Source organism: Tympanuchus pallidicinctus, unplaced genomic scaffold (genome assembly GCF_026119805.1).
Source record: "Tympanuchus pallidicinctus isolate F22 unplaced genomic scaffold, pur_lepc_1.0 scaffold4, whole genome shotgun sequence".
Lineage (NCBI taxonomy): Eukaryota > Metazoa > Chordata > Aves > Galliformes > Phasianidae > Tympanuchus > Tympanuchus pallidicinctus.
In genome coordinates, this window is record NW_026294758.1 from 17,409,574 (window position 1) to 17,433,831 (window position 24,258).

Sequence of the window (24,258 nt, forward strand, 5' to 3'; positions counted from 1 at the left end):
ACAGAATCCATAAATATTCCCTCCAGTGTTACTTCTTCTTTAACTAGTATTCGCTACCTATTAATACAGTCTGTGAGAATTAAAATAAATGGGAATGTTTCACCTGTCTATACCTTCTCAATTATTAAAAAAAATAATAATACTGCCATCAAGTATTGGCATTTTTTAATGCCTTCTGTTGACATTTTCACTGCAGTTCTATCTCAAGGCTAAACTGATTTTGACAGTGGCATTTTATGAAAGAAATAAATTTCACCTTTGTAACTCTTTCTCCTTAATATATTTCCTGATGCTAACTAAATGAGAGAGTACTTAAAAAACTAGTTTAAGCAAAATTTTTACCTTAAAAAAAATACAGTCCCCAAACCATATTTAATATAGATTTTTCTTTTGCAAGAACTTCTCAAATCAAATAATCTACACCCTTTAGGTTGTTCTTAGGCACTTCAGTAGCATCATTTACATGACTTGTATCACAAGAAATACAGAAACAATGCTCCACTTGGCATCTGTCATGATTTTAGTTTAAAACAAAGTGCAGCTTCTACCACATAGCATCCTGATTAAACAAATTAACTATGGCGCTGACTGCAAATGTACACACTAGAGTGTAAAAAATGAACAGATACAATGGCCAAGTCTGTATTTAATTTTAATTAAATTTCATTTGGTAGCTCAATTAATCCACAACTCCAAATGTCAGCAGGACTTAGGCAAATGGAATGACATCTGCTGCACTGCACACTGACTATAAAACCTTCACTGCATGCTAGAGCTCTGGAAATGTACCAGAAAAAATATTCTTATTAAACACGTGTCAATGTATAGAAGTCTAATTTCAAAAGAACACAGGAAAGATAGTTGAAGGAAAGCCTGGGCAAGGTTTCTTTATTTCACAGCTCTGCCAGTGACTGCATATACAGAATTGTATATGATGGCGAAAATTGATATTTATTTACAATGAACTTGTGTTGTTTTACAGTGAATCCTCTAAAATATCATACTTTGTGACCTAAAAAATCATATAAGAAACATTTAACATTAGCATTATTTATTGTAACTATTTATTTGTATAGAGATACTACACAGAAGCTTCTGCTCAAGTTTGAGAGCTGTAGGAAGACATTATTTCTGGCACATATAACTTGATGCACACTTCTGAAAGCATTAAGGTATTTCAATGATAATCTGACATATAAATATGTTTACAATGCCAGCCACATGGCAGGTGGATTAGAAGAGGAGTTTAGGAGTTCAGGAATTTGAGTAAGGGAAAGAAAAGACACTAATAGTGAAATTTATTTAACAGACTTCTGAGTCATATTATCATATTGCTATCTGTTATTCTTTCATTTCTTTTTATTGCTCTTTTTTATCCTTAAAAAATAGCCTCATCTTAGGTGTCATTTTGATTGACTTTTATTACTAATGACAGACAAAGCAGATATGGATAAGAAAGAGGGGATAAGGCCTGCACATCTGAGATTAAAGAGAGCTTTCTTTAATAATAGTTGTGAGGTAAACAAGCAAGTTCTAATAAAACAGTAGTGCCCATTTCCATGGAGTGTATTTAAAACACATAACCTAAGCAGAAAGCAAAAATGAGTGGAAAAAGGCTGTATGCATTTCATAGTACTTTATGCATAATAGTTGATTAAGACTTCTCCATTTTCCAAAGAGCCCGTGGTTTCATTCAAAATACAGAAAATAATACTGAGCTGCATGATAATGGCTGCTCTGTCATAAGATCTTACTTCTGCAAATACTTGAGTCAGGTGGATACCATTCTCAGGACAGAGGCTGTCATTTACTTCTTAATTTAATGATCTGTATAATTTTTTCCTCTCCCTATTGATGATCAAGTCATTGAATGTATTAAAAATGAAATAGAATTTTCCATGTTTTTCATGAAAAAAATGTCATTACAACTCCTTCCAGCAATATTAAACCACGTTTTTTTTTTTTTTTTTTTGCAGTTCTTGCATATTTTGAGTAGTTACAAAATTATCAACAGCAGCAAGGAATATAAAGTGTCACGTACTGAAAATGGATTTTTATGCTTTAAATACCTGTTTTTAATCAGGTGTGTAGATTTTAATGAGGATCCTTACATGATAAGAATAAAAGCAACAATAACAACAACAAAAGGACTAAATCCTTTTCAAAGAATAAAATTGTTTCGATTCCTTTTTTTGCCCCATAATGTTGAACATTTTTTAAATGCCAAATACATTCAAGATATTCAATTTTACTCTTTACAACAAACAAATCTAAACATCATTATACTAAGTCATGATTACAATTCAGTAATTACCTAAAGCACTTATTTCCTTAATTCAAGTTTTCTTGCTTTTAGTATTACCTTCTCTCATGTTCAAAGAAGTAATTTCTCTAGCATATAAGCTTATGTAAGAGGCAGACATATCTCTTGATATTCAACTTTTCAACGAGAAATTTAGGATCTCGACCTAACAGAATATATCAGAATGGCCTAACATTTTAAAATGACATTTTATGTATCTAAAAGTTAGCATTTTTTATGATTACACACAAGGGTAGTGTGTATCTACTATACTACCTACAAATACTATGCCAGAATATTTAGTAAATATTTTTAAAATTTATATTTACACATAACACATAGTTCAAGCTATGTGTCTATGCAGAATATTTTATCTGTAAATTTACATGAAGACATACAATTAATTATCAGTTCACAGTTTCTTCTGTGCTGATCAAAGACATGAATCCTAATGCTCTGTAGTCAAGGACAAAACAGCTCCTCACATGAATGATGTTAAGATTTAAACTCAGACCCAAAAAGTTTAACTTTCTGATTTCAGCACTGTAATTCTACTGTCCCTAAATCTAGTCCCTCATTTTCATTGATTATCTGACAGACTATAGGGCTTTAAGTAGTGAAAAAATCACATCAGGTTTTTTTTTTGAAGGAAATTAGGAAAGACAATTTCACATGACTATCATATGGCACACCAATATTGGAGCTTGAGAAAAGAATGCCAGCTTTGAGCACGGCAGAGGAGCCTAAGGAAGGATCTCACTGACACTGATTTGGCAAGTGAATCTAGGCATTTCGTTACATGATTGTTTAGTCTGTAATTTTCTTTCCACTTCGGCTTCCCTTTCATACTCTCATCCTTTTTATCCTTAGTATTATTTTTTTTTTCTAAGTCCCCTTTTTAATTTTTCAGTATATTTTCCTCCTCTCTTTATCTTTTTAGGGCTTTCTTTTCATCTTTTGACTTCTTGCTTGTAATAATATCTGCAAGCATCTCTTTTCAAAGTTCTAATTCAAAATTGATTTAGTCACTGTGGAAGCCTTACATTAGTGCTCTGAGAAGATTATTCCACTGTCAGAAATTGAAGAAAAATTTCACCTGTATATTTAAAGATCTGTGATTTTCTGGAGGTCTTGCTCATAACTCAGAATTGGGAATGCTTACTGAATATAATAGAAAATAACTGTAATAAAAATACATATGCTTTTCTAAAAATAGCTGATGCTAGAAAGTAATATGAAAATATAGTAATGCAAATGAAGAAATTGATGTGAAATTGTGGCATTGAAACAGTAATCTGAAGTAAAATAAACATACTGAACAGGTGAAAAGATAACATAAATATAGTTTTGTTCAATTCCACAAAAATATAAAAAGAGGTTAGCTACAGAAATCCGAGATGCTTTGACTATATATCTCCCAGTTTCATCCCAAGGAAGACCAGGCTCCCACTACATTTCTTTTACCATGAATAGCCAAAATTTACCTAGATTCAGCCCTTTAGTATCATGGTAACCAACTGGGATCCAACATCCCTCCGCTGACTCCATATTATATATCTACGTACAGTCCTACCATACCCAAACACTGTCTTCTGTAGAATAATGCTCAGGAATGATGACTTCATGGAACTATATGTGCACCTGGAACTGAAAATTAACATTCATGCACAAAAAAAACCAAGCAGACGGCAGCAAAAGCAGACCAGAAAATACTTTCATTTTTATTCTTCATTTGTATCATTACTCTGTACTACATATAAACATGTTCACATGAACATTCAGCCTCCTCTATGACAGTCAACAAGATTGCTGATTAGTAGTGCATACCAACAATACACTTTAGATGCGTGTGTTAGTTGCTTTCCTACCCAGGTATGAAAATTGCAAACTATCAGACTGACAGAAAAACCTGGATGGTATCCATCCACATCGCTCTAGCCATCAGCAGTCATGAAGGAAGAATCTATTAAAGACTACAGGATTGCACTGTCTATTCAAGTTAATAGTCCCAGAGCTTCTACTTCTGATATCCAAAAAGCTGCTCCACCACATCCCCTGCTGTTGGTGTCACTGTAAAATTTCAGGTAATGAGGTAAGGGGCACACTTGGGTTCTTTATATGCCAAGATGAGGAAAATTAATTTTAATGCTAAAAAGATGGGACTACTGTTACAGACGGCCACTACACGCTTCCAGCTGCTCTATGGTACTTGAATCTGGAAGGGAAATCCTGTTACAAACAAAGCAGAACATTTTCTGACATTGTATTAGTGCAAAAGGGGTATGGGGGAGTACGGGCTGTAGGATTAGGAGTGCTATAGCAAAAAGATTATTGGAAAAGTAAAATAGAAGTGAAAAGAAACTATTTCTCTACGATAGCTGCAACAAATACAACTTTCAGGAAAAGAAAATGTGAAAAATAATAATGCTTCTTGAGAAAAGTGAGGTAGAATTTGATCATTTTCATCATTGATTCAAACTGTAAAAGAATTTTCTATTCTAACTGTATATTTCCACTTCCTAATTCACAGTTGATTCAATTTGTTAACAAATACTAATGTTTAATCAATCATTTGTGTTTATTCACTGATTGATATGTGAGGACAGTGGAGCTCACTTAAAGAAAACTGGACATTAAAAATGAGAAGAAAATACTATGCTTGATCTTTTGTGAAATAGTTTTCTTTTGCTTTCTTCTGGCAGAAGGGAAAGAGAGATATTATGGATCTGTCTTCTTACTGGTTATTTGAAAATATTTTTCCTTGGTGATTTATCTTCTACTTTTATTTTTTCAAGAGAAAAAAAATCTGTATGTTTATTTTGAATGCAACATCTTTCTAAGAATCATTTCCAGGAGACTTACAGCTTGCACTTACTGACACACGTACCACATTGGTATTTTTACTGACAGCGTGGACAATTTTATTTCTAGTTTCTAAAATTCTTTTATGATTTTAGTGCATTTGAGAAAAGAATGATCAGAGGGACGCACATGCAGGATATCTTCACCCAGAAAACTGGAAGCACACATACTACGTTTACCATATAAAAGGTCAGAAGGATGAGAACCTGACTGGACAGAATATGTGTCACATCACATAAGACTTGGGAAAAGCCCAAAGCAGAATACACCAAGATAAATCTCAATCAAAAATCATCAGAGTAATTAGTACAGAAGAAGAAAAATTACCAATAGAAAATTTGGATAAACATTTCATTCTGAAATTTCAAAACCATGGATAAAATTCCATAAATGTGATCAAATTCCACTGATTCACCTGAGTTTATTTGTGAACAAGTCTTTTTTCTAATTAAAAAAATTTACTGGTGCTATTTTCTTTCTCGTCTTCTAGTAAGCAGTAGTTGGTAGTTCTTCAGCTCTGCAGAGACAAAAGTTCATTGGTGCTATAAAGCAGAATTACACTTTTATTTGCCAAATCTCTTTGCATTTCAGACTGTGCTATTGTTACTGTTTTCTCCTTATCTCATTTTACATGAGGAATATCAGGTTCTTCTGTGAATGATCACAATAGAATCATGGAATGAGATATACTTCAAAACCAACACATTTGGTATTTGGATATACCACTTGTCCTTCTTTAAATACGTGCGTGTATGCATGTGTGTGTTCATACACTTCTATTTTAATACCAGTATTCAGAAGTGATAGAAACAGAATCACCAATGTTGGAAAAAACCTCTAAATTATACAAAGTTATATGAAGGAAAGTGATATACAAGTATCAATTGTAGAGAAAGGGCAGACTGAATTCATGAGGAAAAAAAAGGACTTTGATCTCTGGCTGCTGTCTTCCAATATTCTCAGATTTAATTTCTGCTGTTCACTTTGGACGTTCTGTTGTTTTCAAGCAAAATCCATTTCATTATGTTAGCTTAATTTTATAGCCCAGCTCTCCTGCACACGATCAAAGAAAGTTACATTTTTCTAGACATGCTGGATCTCTATTCTGTTTGTCTCTCTGTTAAGCGTACTTGTACCACCATTTTATTTACAAGTACTGTGCCAAGACACAAGGAGGAAAATGACAGTAACTTAATAACATATCTTAACAGAAGGAAAACACTGACATTTTGGGGGTCATAGCACCTACTTTTAAATTAAAATATTTCCTTTATCGTCTTAGAGCTATTGTCTATACAAAAACTCATATGGATCTCCAGTCCAACTTGAGAAAAGTTCCTTTTTTTTTTTTTTTCCCAGAAGAAGGAAAGGTATAATGAACTGTACAATAAGCCATTTTTTTTAATGCACAGGATATGAGGAGAAAATGTTTTTCTGAAACTCCTCGGGCCTGTGTTCCCCTTCAAGGTTATGCAGGCAGACATGCCCAGTCCCCCATGGAATTTCTTGGGTGATTACGGTTCTCTACATGCAGGCCAGATGACATTTCTCTTCAGTATAAAGGCTTATACCTTAGATTATTATTACTTTTTTTCTGTTTCTTCTGAATAGCTGTTTTTTAATATGTGTGAGTGTTTATAACATTTATTCTAAGATTGAAACTGTTGTGCAGGAAGTACAAAGAGATTGTAAAATACTCATTACACTTCTATGTACCTACAGCGACCTAATAAAAAAATGTTTTCTGTTGGACAATTAGCTTGCATATAGAATCCATCACTTGTCCTTATCCATAGCAGGAACAATAAAAAATTATTCTGTCTCCAGAGACAGCGTATCTGAAGAACCATTCTCATGAAAACAGATCCAAACAAAAGGTTGGATACAATTAAATTCAAATGAATAGAAATAAGCAATACGCTCTTTGAGTCGTGCCAGACATTCTATGTGCCATTCATGTTATTTTACATAAAAAGCAAGCCTTCTTAATGTCTAACTAGAATCACCAAAAATTCTACCTGAGTAATCACTATTTATCACTATACGTACCACACACTGTCAATATATCAACTTCTTGAGGAGCAGTAACAAAAAATGTAAGAAATACAACTTTCTTGAAATTAAATACTTTTACAATGATTTTACAGCACTTCAAGAAAAAAACAGATTTACATTTGTGTATAATTTAAATGTATATATACATTAAAGGAAAAATATACAGAAATGTCCTTCCCAAGGGCTTGTTTGGATATATATCTATTATTGGCACTATAGATAAAGACATCATCAAACCAATTTTTATTACAAATTACCAAATAACTATATAACTATAATTCTAGCCTGTGAAGATTAGCCTTGTATTCAAGAATAAAAATACTCCAAGATCACATATATGATGTCAGGAGACATTGGTTCTCATATAATGATATGTTCAATGTGAAAAAGAATGTCAATGGAAAATTTGTAAATTGCATTAAAATTAGAAAACAACAAACAAATAAAAAACATAAAATTAAATGATTTTAAAGCATTTAAAAACTTTGTTTATATTATTAATTGAACTATAAAATCAATTCCATTAAACATTTATTTCACAAAACATTTAAATGTCTGAGATATAAAGGTTATTACTCATTTATAGCTTATTAGATGCTTCTCTTTCTTCCATAACACTGTTCATCTGACTTACACTTCATGCTCAAGTCATGCATATTGGAGCTGACTCTCAATTACACAAAGTCTTTCTCCAAAGATGACAGTCCAAATACAGTAGAGATAAAATACATCAAGGTTTAAAATAGGTCCGTTCAGCCCCACTGCCGCCTCATCATGAAATGATATAATTCACTGATGCTTCTGCCTAGCCTAACATATGTTCTATTCACAGCCTGAGTCACTCTTCATTTGTAATTATTTCCCTTTTTTTCCCCCCATCTTGTAATACTTTGCTTGGTTGAAGACAAATACTGAAAGGAAAAAAGAGTATTATCGTATGATGACCTGTTCCAGGGTGTTAAGTCCCTGTCAAGGTTTGATTTTAACATGGGGTATTGATGACAGTACATCAATTCAGGCATCATGTCCGGAATTAGACTATATTAATTATCACTTGAGTGCAGTATGCATGAAAGTGCTGTTTCATTGACTAAAAGGATTTGACTGAAAGAAAATCCATTTCTCATCTGGTTGCTTATGGATAAAGACATTTTTTCTCTTTGCTGTGGATTGTTCTTTATTAAATATGATATATATAAGATTGAATAGACTGTTTCATTCAAAAACAGATATGAATATTTTTAAACAAAGAATATTAAATTCATTGTTTTGTTGGCAACAACTTAACAATGTATCAAAGTTTACAGTTTAAACACTGCATAGCAAATTACAAAGAATATGTCTAAAAAGTATATATATATATATATACATAAATGAACCAAGAATTATTTTAAAACAAAAACAATTATAAAAAACTTAAATTGTATAATTTTGTCAAAGTGAAGAAAATGCTTGTTAATGTTTAGAAATGTTACTGGTCTTTCTTTTAATAAAAAAGTGAAGCTCAAGATCACTGAAAAAAATTGACAGTTACTTCAAGACTCAGAAAATGTCTATCTTATAGCCCTTAATATCTACAGACCATCCCATTAACAGTATAATTAAGAAAGATACACTCAAAATTTTCAGTCTTGCTTAATCACGGTACTTGAATGGAAACAGTTATCAGCTTTAACTAGTTTAACAGAATTACAAGTACTAAAAAACATAACCTGTCAGAGAAGTGAATGCGAAATTACGTTTTAGTAAGCCATGAATTTCTACAATGATAAGTTTCAATAAGGGGATAAGCAAGAAGGTAACACTGATCATCTGAGGCATCAAGAAAGGCATTATCCTGAAGGCATCACAAAAGGCATAATCAAATCCCAGAGATTTTTCTACCAACTAGCAGATAATACATTATATAGATATAGCAGATGATGTAGAAATCTTTTGCGTGTAAACCAGGTAAATTTTAGAGAAAATAATAAACTTCAAACAATGAAGCCTGTGGGATCAGCAGTCGATGATCCTCTCTCGTCAGTAGGGCTATTTACACTCATTTCCTTTGTATTGCCCTACTTCCCTCTCCTGATTGCAAAGGGGAGTAAGGTAATGCAAGATCTCCTTCCATGCATGATCTTCTCTCTGCTCCTTCCTTCAGGCTGTGACCAATTCTTCCCTTCCCACAGCTCTTTCCTCACACAGCCCACAGGTGTAATATCTCTCATCTCAAGCCGACTTTCTTTGCCTGAGGATTTCATTCCACATGTCCCTGGAGGACACCAAAATTGTGACTGAGTCCAAACTATGCTGAGCATGGTGATGTGTGATAGCAGCTATAGCAAAAATGATAGTATCATAGAACTCAAAAAAATTACCTGAAGTGAAAATTTAAATCTTGGTTTCTTCCAGAAGAAAGCAAAAAACAAAGCACGTAAATTTGTAGGGCAATGTTTTCTTAACTTTTGAATACTTTAAAGACAAAAATGTCAAGATTTCTTTCCTTTACAGAGGAGCCCAACATGACAAAGTAGCAGGTAAACACGACTACATTTTGCTTTCTCTGGCTCGTGCTCCTGGGTTAACAACCTGCAGAAGCAGAGGTGAAGTCAGCTAGTCTCCCATCTTCTCCACTCCTCTTTTGATTTGCATACATTTTGAATTCTTTGAGTTTAAAGTCTAATGCTTTAAAATTCGTACAACTTTTGCACACTAAAAGCCAACTGCTTGCTCCTTGTTTTTGAATGGTGCCTGTGGAAAAGTATGATGTGAATGAATGGCACCATTCATTGAAATCAAAGGAGAGCCAGAGAGTTTAGTGTAGAAAAATGAGAATGATTGACAACAGAACACTGGTTATGCACACATAGGTTATGCAAAATTCGGGAGGCTACAAAGCAATAATGAATGAAAAGGAACTGTGTGTGCTGAATGGGTGACTCACCACACCTACACCCTTCAGCGAGGCGCTTGCACATATCTTAGGAACAAGTCTCAGTAAAATATCATCATGCCAATGGTTAGACTCCATCAAAACCAAGGAAACCATAGAGATTATTTTAATACTTTAAAATGTTATTAAGGGCATTATTTTAAAATACTTTTCCTGATTAAATACCAACTGCAATCTGCTACCTCAGAAAAACTGCCAGTAGAGCTCCATGCTTATTTGGATGACTCAGTGATCAAATTAAATCACATTATCTTTGATCTTTTGGTTACGGTGATGTAATCAAGAAACTTTTGATCTGAGAGTAACATCTTTTAGCTTGCAGCTGTCTTCAGTGAATATTTGCTACATCCCCATCTTTCTATGTATAATATAGTCACGGTTTCCTGTTGGGAAGTAATACATTCTCCAATCTTTCACAAAGTAAAAGAAATGTGATATTCAACCAATAATTCTACAGAGGCTTAAGGAAGAAGATAATAAGCTTTAGGGTAGGAAACGAAAGTAAACACTCATCAAGACAGGCGGAGAGAAAACATCTGACTACTTCAAAATGTCTGAGCGTTGCACCATTATAATCAGACAAACACTGGGAAAAAGAGATCAGATAAAGTAAATCAGATCAGGAGTACACAAAACAGTTTACAAATTCTTGTGCCTGACTGGAAATGAATCTGAACCTAAAACCTAAACATACAAGAACTCTGGGAGCACATAATGATCATGCATTTGATCAGCTTAATATAAATTATATTAAATGTATTAATACTTTTAATAGTATTGCTATTAATAGAAACAAAAACCTGTGCACAGACATATAAAGGAAGTGAAAATCTGCAGCAAAAATCATAGTCCAGTGCTAACAGCTAGGAAGAAGTGGAGCTGAGACAACCCACATTATTATCATTTTTTTTCCTGACTTGTTCTCTTGATTCCAAAGATATTGCTGGTTACCCAGCAACATTTTGCACCATAGATGAACATCTGAAATCAATGAATCTGTAGCAATGTAGATGAATTCGTGGGAGAGTCAACACAAAAAAACTTAATTACCCCAATCAAAACAAAACTTGCTGGCAGGGATACAGGCCCTTCATGCGCAGTAAGATACACGTAGGTTGCTCTCAATAATGCCTGCTATTATTTCCATGGAAAATACAGTAGATACAAAGAGGGCAATAACACTGTTTGATAGAGCAAATTCTCAGCAACAAAATACTTATTTTTCGACATATTCACCACCATTAGCTGTGCATTTTCACCAGTGATGAACAAGAGCTTGTATGCCATGCTCAAAGCAATCTGCACCACCGGAGTTGACCTATTGTCTCCGTTGCCACTACTGAAAAGCATCACCCACAGCCTCATAGTGTTCACTTCCACTGTTTGGTCTCCAGAAACATTCAGCGAATATCATAGAATGTCAGGGGGTGCCATGTTTTCTACGTGGAGGAATTCAGTGATCCCATTCTGCTAAACTGCTCCTCTGCTGCCATCTGTCACACAGCAACAAAATGTAACAGGATATTGGTGGGAAGGTTCAACTCTGCTGTCATACCACCAACATCCACTTATGTTAAAATGACACATATTTAAAGTTGCCAGTTTGTCTGGAGGCTGTTTGAACTTTATGTCATTAATCAAGACAGTATTATCCATCCCAAAATGTTTCCACACTCTGCAGCAGGTTAATAACAACAATTTGCAGACACCTGTTTCTTTAATGTTCCTGACTTGAAGTGTATAGTTTAGCAAGATGAAACTTGAAGAACAATTAAATTATCTGAAACTGACTCAGTAAAGCATTACAAGACCATTCATTTCTTTGCTGGTTACTGATAAAGAGATGGTGATATTTCTTAAAACTGGAAGAACAATTGGTAGCACTGTGGGTATAAAAAAAAAAAGCATTTCTGGACCCGATATACTTAAATTTGTAGTGAACAGAGGACATCACAATAAGTATTGCAAATATGAATAAGTATGAAAGTTCTGTTATGAATTCTTCAAATAGCAAAGCATACTAAATCTGAAGTATTATGAAAAATTGGTTAAATGTTTGACGAACTAAAACAAAATATTTGGCACATTTAATATTTTTGTCCTGAAAGCGTCTGTAAGCTGGTACTGATTTTTCCTCAATTTGTTCTAACAGAACTGCATAATTTTATCCCACCAAATCAAATTTCATCAAATTTTCTTCAATAATAGCTCAAAATATTGTTCTCTTTGTATATATATAAATGAATTGATTACATAGCACCTTTTGAAAAGAAATATACAGTTTATATTAACTATAATAGAGTATATTAGGACAAAAAAATAAACTGCAAGAAAACCAGTACAGGTATGAATCTTTGTTGTTTTGAATCCAAGAAAATTCTCCAATGGTAAAGCAAACAAATGCCATAGTATCAGAAAAACAAGAATAGAAATAGGGCTATTATTAACAAACTTTCAGTATACCTTTCTATGGTTTGGAGGGACTTAGAAAACAGGGAAGTAACTGTTCTCACAGCAGTTCAGGTAAGAATGCTGCAGTGAGGCTGCAATGAGACATCAAACATTTTTACCTAAACTATTTCTATGATTTTTTGGGGGGAGGAAAAAAAAAGTAGATGCATTTCCAACATCTTACACAGTATCCAAATATATACACACTATTTTTTGTTACAGTAAGCATGCTTTATACTAATATATTAAAGCACTGACCAAATAAATGTATTGTTAACCATGTGAAGTCACTGCTATTCAGAATACCAGTGCGAAGGAGCTCTCTAGTTTTGCTGATAAACAGTATTTCTCAAGAAATGAATTTGTATTTGCATTCTTATTGCCTTCTTGGTGGCTCATCACTTCCTGTAATAACTTCTGATTCAAACGAAGTAGACAATTGTACTGTGAGCCAAATACTTATTGTAGAGACTAAGTTTCAGCACCTTACAATTGAGTCACTCCATCAAACTGTCAATTCTCATACTAAAATACTGGCTAAAGATCATAATCCTCCATGACAAGAAAATCAATTAATGATTCTGATTTGACCAGAAATCCTGGATTCCAACAGATTCTTCCACTTGCTAGAGAAAAATAGCACCATGCCCATAACTGAAGAGCAAGAAACTACTCAGTAAGTTATTCCTGTACTCTGGTCTTGACTGTCCCTCTGTTAACCACATTAAACACGCTGGGAGGCATTTATTTTTTTTATTTACTGATAATACTTATTTAAGGGAAAATATGGTAAATTTGTGCACAAATAACAGAATACAAAAGATAGCATGCAGTCATTTTCTCAAAGGTTATGTTGAAGCCTCGTTATAGGTCATTTTTTATCTGCCTCCATTGCATTCGGCAAGGTCTATCTCAAGTTGTTATTCAGAATACGTTCTTTATCAATCATGAGAAGCTTCAGTTTGCACTAGAGCTAAACATTAACCATTACATGAAGCTATTATTCTCTTCTAAGTAGAGCAATAGAAGTTTACTGAGGAAGACTTCTCAATTTTTTTTTCTTCTACTATCCAACTTTTTCACAGTTCATTACATTCAGTCTTGGGTAGGACTGTGCAACAAAAGGGTTTCGGTCCAATATTTTTAAATAGCATTGCCTTTATGCTTTGCATCTGAGCAATAAATATCAATTGTCAGCTCATACTGGAACAATGAGCATATTGCTTTAGGAAAAAGCTTCTCTTTTTCTTTCAAAAAATGAAGGCATGCCAGAATGAAAGGTTGGCAAGAATGCTCTGAGATTACACTAATTCATGTTAAATTTTGCTCATTATTAACTTTCTCTTTCTCAAAGTTCTGTAAAGGTTACTGGAAGACAAGAGTATCTATTAAAAATGTCAAAGATTCACTGTTAATTGGGCAGGGTATGGAACTCAAAGTGGCACTGCTGTGCAATTTTATCTATCAGTGTACAGTAGTTGACATTAATTTTAATTTTTAGATGCCTATACAACATTAATGCTACTTCCACATTTCATAATACTTTTAACTATAAATAGCAGTTAACCCTTCTGAGAGTGTTAACTTCTACTTAAGTGGCAGAAGTCATTCCTCAATGTGTCCTACCCTATCACTAGGAACTATAGTAAGTTCCACAACTTTCTTTCTTTTTATTTCTTCATGCATCCATTGAATGGTCGAGAAGAAATATCACACAAAAGAAGACCACCAGTATACCAATAATGCTACAGTGCTATGTAGCACCTATAGATATGTCAATTTCACCTAACAGTCAGTCAATGAATGAAATCAGATCAGAAATAGAGATTGTTTTGTGAAGGAGAATGAAGAGCATGACAGATAAGCAGAGAAAAAGCATTTCAAAGGATTCACAATAAATATACCGTTGCTTTAAGGGAGATGTACACAATATTGGTCAATTCAATTCGTAGATTAGAAGCACTCTTGGATTTTTCCCAACACTAGGTTTCACCCATTACTAATGCCTTCAATTTCTTGTTGCTAGGAAACTTCTTCCAAACCTGGTGGATGATCATAAGATCATAGGAAAATTCAGGTTGGAAGGGACTTCAGGAGGTCTTTAGTCCAACCTCCTACTCAAAGCAGGGTCAGCCATGAGGTCAGAACATGGTTATACAAAAATGGCTGAATGAGTGATGTCCTAGCCTCATTACACGTACTTCTTAGCTGGGCTATCTATAGTAATTGGAAACAACATTTTCATTCTAAAAACTGGCTAGTGCAGTGCATTTTTCTTTAACAAGATGTGCATTCTTAGCATTAGGATTCTTAGCTTGGGTATTCTTAACTCTGAACATCTCCACTTTCCACAGTGGCTTCCCCTAGAGTTCAAACGATGTTCAAAGTCTGTTCAAATATTAAAAAGATGTCAGCTGCTCACCTAAAAGACTGACTAAAGCTAGACAGTAATCCTCTGACCTAAAGAAACTCTCACAAAAGGGAAAAAAGCTTTCTTGAGGATACTCTGAGACTGCAAAATGCCTTCCCACAGTGGTGACAAAATATCAGAAATACTGTCAAACCAAGCATGAAGTTTGCTTCTCTGATACCATATTTTTATAAGTAATCTGTATACTTATACATATTTTCATTTGTTGCAAACGTTGTATTTACTTGTACATATCTCTTGGTTTTGCTAAAGGTACAGAGTGTAGAGTGTTTTTAAACAAAAAAACAATAAAGAACATAAAAAATACTTAGATATTCCACTACACGCACGTATGAAAGAGAATAAGATAAGAAACAGAGCTACTATCTTTGTAAACTGATAGTATACTAAAACATTCTGCTTTGGGCTTCAAATTCATGTGCTTAAACTTATACAGACAGAACTTGAATCTCCAGTTCCAGACAAAAGTCTGCCTTTACTATTAAAGATTAATAGTATTAAAGATTCAACAACTGAAATTTATGGAAAAGAAAGGACATGTAAGGCATATTTCCAAAGAGAGGAATTAGATAATTAGGATAGTTAAATATCAGATACCGAAAACAGCAAGGCATGCTAAATTATGATTTTTACTTTACACTGGTGTCACTCAGAGAAAGAAAAAAACTGCATCTTTAAGATCCAAAATATATGATTTTATATCTTCAAATGTTCTTCCTTAACTTTACCTTAATTTCACATACATATGGTTTCCAGTCAGTCTTCATGTTATGGATAAAAAGTAGAATATTGTGAGAAATGAAGGAAACCCTCAAATTATCATAATGCATGTACTGTGAAATTTAGAGGCAGATTAACCTGAACGTTAATTCACATACTGAATAAAATGAGCAGTATAATCTTTAGCATTTTTGATTCATTTCATGTAGTTAGTTGGCATGAATGGCAATGGATTTCCATTCATGCTTAATTTCTCCATATTTTTATGTGTCTGCAATAGTGATACTCTCTCTTGTCAAATAAAATACAGGTCATCACACAGCCTGGGTAGTAATTAGGTTCACTTCCCTTATTATTAACCATTTCTGTTACTAGAACCAATACTGAAATAAACTATCAGATACTAGTTTTTTTGGTGTTTATTTTTTTTTTTTAATTTTTTTTTTTTTTTTTTTCTGTGACACAGTTTTAAGTATCACTTATAAGGACCATGAAAAGCATGTCAGAAGATTACTCAGCATGAGAGGTCACACTATATATCATGGAATATTAACAGTCTATATGCTGTCTTTTCACTTTCCTGGAAATCTAATTTACTTTTTAATACTATGTGTATAGGATAGTTCCTTACTTTTCTCTGATTATTTTAATAACGATGTTTATAGGATCACCTATTAACTCCTGGGAGAATACAAAGACAGTTGTGTGTCTTGGAGTAAAGTGTAATTAGGTGCATTTTTTTCATACATCATTTTGGCTTTAGTATGATTCAGTGAACACATGCAGTTTTAACGAAATTACAGATTAAATTCTTTTCTAGTGGTTTATTTAAATTCGTTCTTTGAGATATCATTTGTACAAATCCTATGTAACTTCACTTTAAGAACTCATCATGGTTTTGTTGTTGTTGTTGCTGTTCATCGGTTCAAGAAACAAAATCATTCTCAATACCCTATCACTCTTCTGGAGAAACAGTTTGAACTGTGAATAATTTTACTGGGCCACTACTTCATTTTGGCAAGGAAGCGGACTGGACTGCTCTAATTGGCAGCTGGAAAGCCTGACTCGTGCATATTGGCTTGCTGCCAGAATATAAAAAAAAAGTTCTTGTTTGGGGAACTGCTGGGAAGGAGTGCTTTTCTGCTTCTCAGTCAATGACAAATTCTCCTCCCACCTTCCACCTCTTCATTATCTGCTCAGCTGAAGCTACTGGAAAGGCATCTTTTACTAATTGATGATGATAATATTACATAACATTCACAGGCCTCTTTCAGAATTGTGACTTTATTGTTCCATCTCAGCAGAATAAATTCATAGTAAAATTTTACCTTGTTACTATCACTATGTTACATTGTTTTACGGTAGCATTTCAACTACAAATCTACAAAGCCAAATTCTGTCCTACAAAAGGAATTCATATTTTACTGAAGAGGAACTGTTATTTATGGTAGACTAGCAGAATGCTGAAAAACAAAAAAACATCTTCCTTATCCTGCTTGCATACAAAATTGTTAGAGGTTATGGTACTAAAAGTCTTTAATAAAATCATTTTATTATATGCTTGATCTTCCCAGCTGTAGCTGAAGGTTTTGTGTCCTAGATCCGGGCTAAACATGCTGGGGGGAACTGGTCACATGTTTTCTTTTGTTTTTGTTTTTGTTTTTGTTTTTGTTTTTCCCCAGACTGTTCTGTCATTGTCTGTACAGCAGGAGAGGTTTTTCCATTAGATGTTGGTGACTGTATGGTTCCAGGTATGCAGGTAGGTCTAGAAGCTCAGTTCTCAATAAGGGTTCAGATTTGCTACTTTTACACAAGCCAAACACTTTGGTGACCAGTGCTGTTATCCCTAAAGTAACAACTAACCAGTAAAACACTGTTTCAATTTGGTAGAGGAAAGCCCTGATGAGAAAAACACAATTCAAACTTTCAATTAATCATTAGAGAAACTATAAAAAATAGGATGATAAATAAATTGCATTTTTGCATGTGATGTAAAATATTCAATTTGAAAGATGTAGAAGCACTGTAAATCAGATAGATTTTTACTGCTACAACAGTTACCCAATATATAACACTTCAGGTTCTGCATCCCTGTGCATAATAGGTATAACTTCCACTATTTCAAATAAAAAACAAACTGATACATTATGTCTGCTGGGACATTTGGCTTCATTTTATGTACTTGGCCGTCCCAGGGAAGGTGAATAGTAAGACCTCATGTTGGATTTCCCCAGCACTGAGGGAGAGCACAGAACTGTGATATTCAGCTCTTACGAATCCCTTCACACAGATTCCATTGAAAAGTGAAAGCATCATGGAGAGCAGCATGAAAAGTCTGGCTGACAGGTGTTCAGTGATTAAATATCTCCAGCTGGAAAGTCCACAGGATCCTGAGCTAACATGTGCTAGGAGAGACAAATGACTGCCTTTATTGTAGATTAATTTATAAAGCATGTTTTGTTTACACTAGAAGTTCTTTGTGGGCAAGCATTTTTTCCAAATTGGATTGAAGTCTAGAGAATAGTTATGGGTGGCACTGGTAGAATGCTAGCACTCTACTCTTTCTAAACAGCAAGAGAAATGACCTTTCATGGGTCTGGGCATGAGAAGGTAGTAGAGAATATTTTCTTCTTGCCTAACCCTCCCAGAGAATAAGAAAAAGTCTGCAGAAACCATAATCTGCTTGCTCTGGCTCTTCAAAACCCCACAGTGGAATAGTGCTACTCACTACTCATAGCTGCTATCACTAATAGAATCTGGGGGAGATGCTAAATGACTGGGGCAGCAAGGTAGCAGCTACCTCTTTGAGAGTTTCCAGCCAAGGCTGAGTGATAAAGAAACCAAGGCAAACTCAGATGTTTGGTTGAACAATCAAGCATAATTTTCAGTAGATTAGCACATGTATACCACATTTCTTTTATTATCACAAAGATTTTCCCCTCACAGATTTAAGGTAAAATACATAGCACTTGGACTGCCACAGATGGCTCCCAGAATAAAATCAGTTACGTCTGGTCATGAAGACAACCCAGCAAGCTTCAGAACCTGGTTGTAATGCTGAATCTCACAGGGGTTAAGCTGCAGTTATTTCATCAAAAAACCTACCACAGCTTTTAACCACTGGAAAGAGATACTGCCAGAGACAAGGTATTGTAGGATGCACATCAGATCTTGTCCAACAAAGCAACTCTTGCATCTGCAGGGCCAGGCAGGTTTTTCTATGTTTTACCATGCACCTTCAGCCAACAGGTTCCACAGCTGGACTGTGCAGAAACCTGAGTTCATCTTAGCCTGAAAATGCGTGACTCACTCTCTAAAGTGAAAACCACAAAGCACCAAAGCATTTCACAGAATTTTATTGGGCTTTCTCAACTAGTGTACATTAGCTGTTGTACCTCCTCTAATGGATGCTACTAGACGATGTTATAACGGCAAATATTTATGCTGGATTTGTTAGAAATAAGTAAGCTGTACACTCCATGAATTTAGAATTTTCACTGATTCATAAGCCTGTCTCTCATACGAGTGATGAAAAAAATATTTTGCTTTAATTTTTTTCCAGCTCCAGATGCTCCAGAATGCTCCAGAATGCATTTCTCAGTTGAAGCCTTGCTTGGCCACAAACTGAAGAACATACCATTTGTGTTCTGATATAGCAGAAGGACTTCTGACATGGAAAAGACAGAAAATAAAAGGACATTGATTTGATTTTCAAACTTTTCCTCTGAGATCCCTATGGTTACAGTGATGGATTTCTCAAGACCTTTCAGCTCTGATCTTACACTAATCAAATGTGAACCTTGCACTCTGTTCATCAACTGAACAGAACATTTAATTATACCTATCTGAGGACATAACAGTTAATTTGAGCCTAATTTAATACATCTACACAGATACGAATGACTCTTCATGGTAATCTAGCCAAATAATGGCAATCTAGCTAGATATACCAGTACTAGCTTTAAACTAGCTTACTTAGTGATAGCAGCAATTGCCAGTAGCACAAGTTTCAGTGCAGCAGAGCCCTTGTATCAAGGTAAATGCACACACAGAAGACTTTTTCGAAATGTCTGTACCTATAAAGGGTACTGCTTAACCAGTTAAGGAGTTAACACAATCCCAAACACATACTTGCTTTATTGCTTAAAGTATTTTCTAAATGCTTTATGTGCACAGGAAAAGATACTTGCCTGCACTTTTTTCTACAAAAACATAAAAAATATTGGAGTAGCAAGGGTGACCTCCAGTGTGCAATAAGTTTATACCATTGCATCTTATATGTAACACAATACTTTCCTGGCCTATTATTCATTTAGATAATTCTACAAAACCAATTATTTACTTAATCTTTTCAGCACAACACAGAAATTCAACTCATTGTGTTCTGTGTCAAATTGTCATTTTCAATCACTACTTAGAACTTCTTTTTATTACCATGAACTCTATACAATGACTGCATAAAAAAAAAATTAGAAATTTGCTTCCTCTTATCTAAATGCAGATGATCATAGTCCGAATTTTTCATCTGAAATAAGACTGATTAAAATTAAAGTATGTATTATGTAAGCTTTCTTTTTTCTTTTTTCTTTTTCTTTTTTTGTTTTGTTTTGTTTTTAATTTCAGAATACACGGGCCTTATAGGTTCATTATATAAATGCTACATACAGAATACCTTATGCCATAATTTCAATTAATGTGCATTTCATTGTAAACTTTTGAAAACTTGAAAATAGCCAGTAATTCAAGGAAGCCAAGAAGCTTAAACTATTGTAAGTCCTTATAAAAAAAAGATATGCACATGTATTTTAATAAGCTAACAATTTGTTACAGTGTATAATAAACCCCAAAATAACCTACAATGACTATCAACTATTAATGAAGAAAATAAAACTTGTGTTCCACAATATAAATTCATTATATAGATGAGTTTTGTTGGATATTTTTAATGAAATCTTTATCAGTTGGGTATCTTAAAATGAAATCATGAAAGATGATTGAATTCATCATGATGAATTCAAAAGTAAAAGCAATTTTTACATTTTGTTTTATTTCCCTCATCAGGACACAGCTTACCTTTTGATGATTAATTTTGAAATAGTTTTTCTAATAAACTAGGGAGCATTTTTTAGCTAACTGCAAGCACACAAAAGATCTAATTATGGGTGCCTAGTGGTGCTACTGTCTGTCAACCTAAGTGTCATTCAGGGTCTGTCAGTGTTCCCATTATACATCCCTACTTTCAGAGGGTTATAATGTGAATGTTAAAATTTGCTTCAGGCTGATTCCAGGCATATTGTGCAGGGTATCAGGCCAGAACTGATTTTTTTTTTCCCTAAAAAAAAAAATAAAAAAATTATAATTATGAATTTTAGAGATTTTAACCCATACCTACATAAAAGGTAAAGAGCTTGTAGGAGCATATACCTTTTCAAATGACAGTAATATAAAAGCACCATATTGTTTTAGAAACTTGAATGCTGCATACTGATTATCCAAATGTATAAGAAAGACCACCATTGCAGCAGTTAAGTCAAATGATTTCATTTGCCTTCCTTATTCAACTAATCACAATATAGACAAAGAACGAAATTTCTTGATTGAGGATACAGGGAGTTGGCCTTATGGTTTCACTGATCAGCAGACTATGTATTTGTAGGTAAGCCTGGAAATTCTCTATATTCTAATTCTTCCCTTGGACTGCTTGCACATTCTCATATGAAGTATTTTTACCTGTTGCTGGTAGAGTGTAAACACTGTGCATCATTATACTGCTAGAACTATGCTTTATAATATTTAGCATAAGAATTACCATGAGAAAGTCACAAACACTGACATTCTCTACACTAGAAAGAAGTGTGTCATGAGCTCAGCATGCCAGTACTGGGGCACAGATTGTCCCAGCAAACATCAAATATACACATTTTTTCCAGTGCATACTAAGACAAGGTTGCTAGCTAGAACTGTTCACAGAAGTTACTGCAGATTGGCAAGTACGCTATGAATCCATCTCTGAGTTTATTGCACGTGAACATGTAGAAGGATGTTAGACCTTAATAACAGTAGAAGGGCCATTGATTCAATACACTGATTCAAGATGATTCAGCAACAGCATGTGACCAAAGGTTTTTTTTCTTTCAGAGATGGACAGATTTACTAGCATTACCATTAAAAAATTACAAACTCATCTATGTTTACTTTTGTTAAAAGAAATGCTTTTTCAAGCCCAGCTAGAGCAAAAATGTTTAAAATAACTAAATACATCTCTAAAGAACAGTGGTTATTTTATGCATTCAGAATACCTAATTAGAACCATGACAATTAGCTGTTTGTGGAGAACTCATTTTTTACCTTTCACAAATATGGGATTTGAACTTTCTGGAGTGTTAGCTCATGGTTTTAAATAATAAAATAATCAGAATTTGCATTTATTTAGTAATGTGGCACCAAAATGTTATTTATCTGGTAAGAAGGGTAGAGAATGCAAGAAAGTACACTTTTTCCCATTTCCCAAGAAGATAGATACTGCTATTTGACATACAGCTTCTTGCAGCATTTGACACAACAAAATTGCTACATGCCAAAGGAATGGAAACAGGATTTTCCATTATGAATTTAGATTTTATTTGCTTTATCTGCATTCTACTAGCTTAGTTTTACAGTGGACACACATCTGTTTACAATATGAAATAAAAAACACTGAATTCAGAATGTCACAGATCCTAGCTTAATTCAAGGCCTACTTCAAAGTCACAAACTGTCTAAGAATAACAGATAAAGATGAGGATATTTATATTTAATTATATTGAAAACTGCCAATTCCTTATTGCTATTTAGATAAGAAATGTAAAAATAAATGACAATAAAAAAGTTCCTCAAAAACTTAGCTGCAAAAGATGGCTTACAAACTAACTCATTAAATTTGGCCATAATATTATGAACTGATGTATACCAGTGTATACATAACTGCAGCAATTTTTATTTATCTATTTTTCCACAGAAGAAACATTTCTTGATCCTTTTTTTATTTTTTTTTCTTTTTTTCCCTCAAAATAGGTTTACATCTGTGCATAGATTTCAATGCGGGGTTTGAGCAATCTGCAGATTTTTCAAGTGAAGGCCTTCCCCCACACTTTGCCTTCAGTGTATCAGGAGACCATTTTAATTCACTCACCAAGAAATCCTCAAAGAGACTGGTATGTGTGGTAACATAGGAGCCAATATCGTAGCTATCAGTTTTCATACAGCTTGGCTGGACCTTTACATTACTGCTGCCCCACATTTATTGTTCTTTCATTGCAGCTGTCAGCATTCCCTGACAGCATATTATGGAGTACATGGCTACAAAGTCAGTATCAATCAGGCCACGATCATGCAGATAAAAGTAGCAGACTATTGATAATAGGCCTTAAATCAGATCATCAGGGCTTAAGTGTAAGATTCTTAAAAGCTAGCAACCTGATGGGACTTCCTTCTCACTTCTACCTGCTGCAAAACAAAACACAACAACTCATATAACACCTACACACTTGCTATGACTACACGGAAAACAACAATAAACGTAAGTAACACGTCCCTACCACATTCTGAAAGTCTAGGCAAGAATCAACAGAAAATTTCACTGTATTTAAGTAAAGCGCAGCAGAACCAACACACAACCCCAGCCACTGCACTAATGCTCCATTCCCCCCCACTGGCAACAGCACTTTTATTGTGCTTTGAAACTCTCTTACTTCAAAAGCACTTCAACTTGATATGGCCATTTAGCAAGAAACACAAGAGAATGTGTGTAGTTCAGCAGCGTTCTTCACCAAACTGAAAGCACCGTGTTAAAAACAAAAGGATCTAATTTGTCCTAGACATAAATAATAAAACAAAACAAGAGTTGCATGCAAATTTAGCAACATAAAATTTTAGGTGATAAACAGAATGGAGCCTGGCTTCTTGTTTAGTATTCCTTAGTTATCACCATAATTGCTGCATGTCTGTCATCACTAGGAAAAGAAAAAAGTGTCTCTCTCAGCTGCTCCCCTGCTTGTTTTGTTCACTGTATTCTTGTAAAGTGGGAGAAAATAAGTGTCATTTAATGAATAGTGCTATTCTTTGTCTGACAGCTTCATATCTGTTAGGTGTAGGAGGCCTAGTACTTTCCTTTTCTGATAATGTTTTTGACAGTGTGCTAAATTCCTCCCCCAAAAGGCCGGCGTATATATTCTGCTAAAAGGGGCTTCATCTATCCTGAATGGATGCCCTCTTTTAACCCCCTTCAGCTTCTGTTCTTACATTAATTGAGCTGATCAGATTGAGCATATGAATTTGTCTTTGATGTATTCGTATGTTTAGTTGACGCTGCTCGCGCTCTCATTGGCAGCGGGCAGAGCTCTCAGACAAATAGGGCTGTTGCCATAGTAACAAGCAATAGCTAGGGATCTCTTGAAAAATATTTTTATTTCAAAATTCAAACTGGAAAATTCTCACTGGATATGGTTCTCAGTTCTAAAC

The 24,258-nt window shown here is 34.3% G+C and overlaps 1 protein-coding gene across 3 annotated transcripts in view; it reads right to left on the reverse strand.

Moving 5' to 3' along the window:
• KIAA0825 (KIAA0825 ortholog) overlaps positions 1 to 24,258 on the reverse strand; it is a 227,043-nt gene that overhangs the window by 53,357 nt on the left and 149,428 nt on the right. The window contains exon 20 of one of the 3 annotated variants that reach the window (XM_052700575.1): positions 8,592 to 9,476. The exons of the other annotated variants lie outside the window; for them this stretch is intronic. Within the exon in view, the coding sequence (XP_052556535.1) occupies positions 9,434 to 9,476 (43 nt within the window). The 3' untranslated portion in view covers positions 8,592 to 9,433. Of the gene's footprint in view, positions 1 to 8,591; positions 9,477 to 24,258 lie in introns of those variants that run through there. 3 annotated transcript variants of the gene reach the window in all.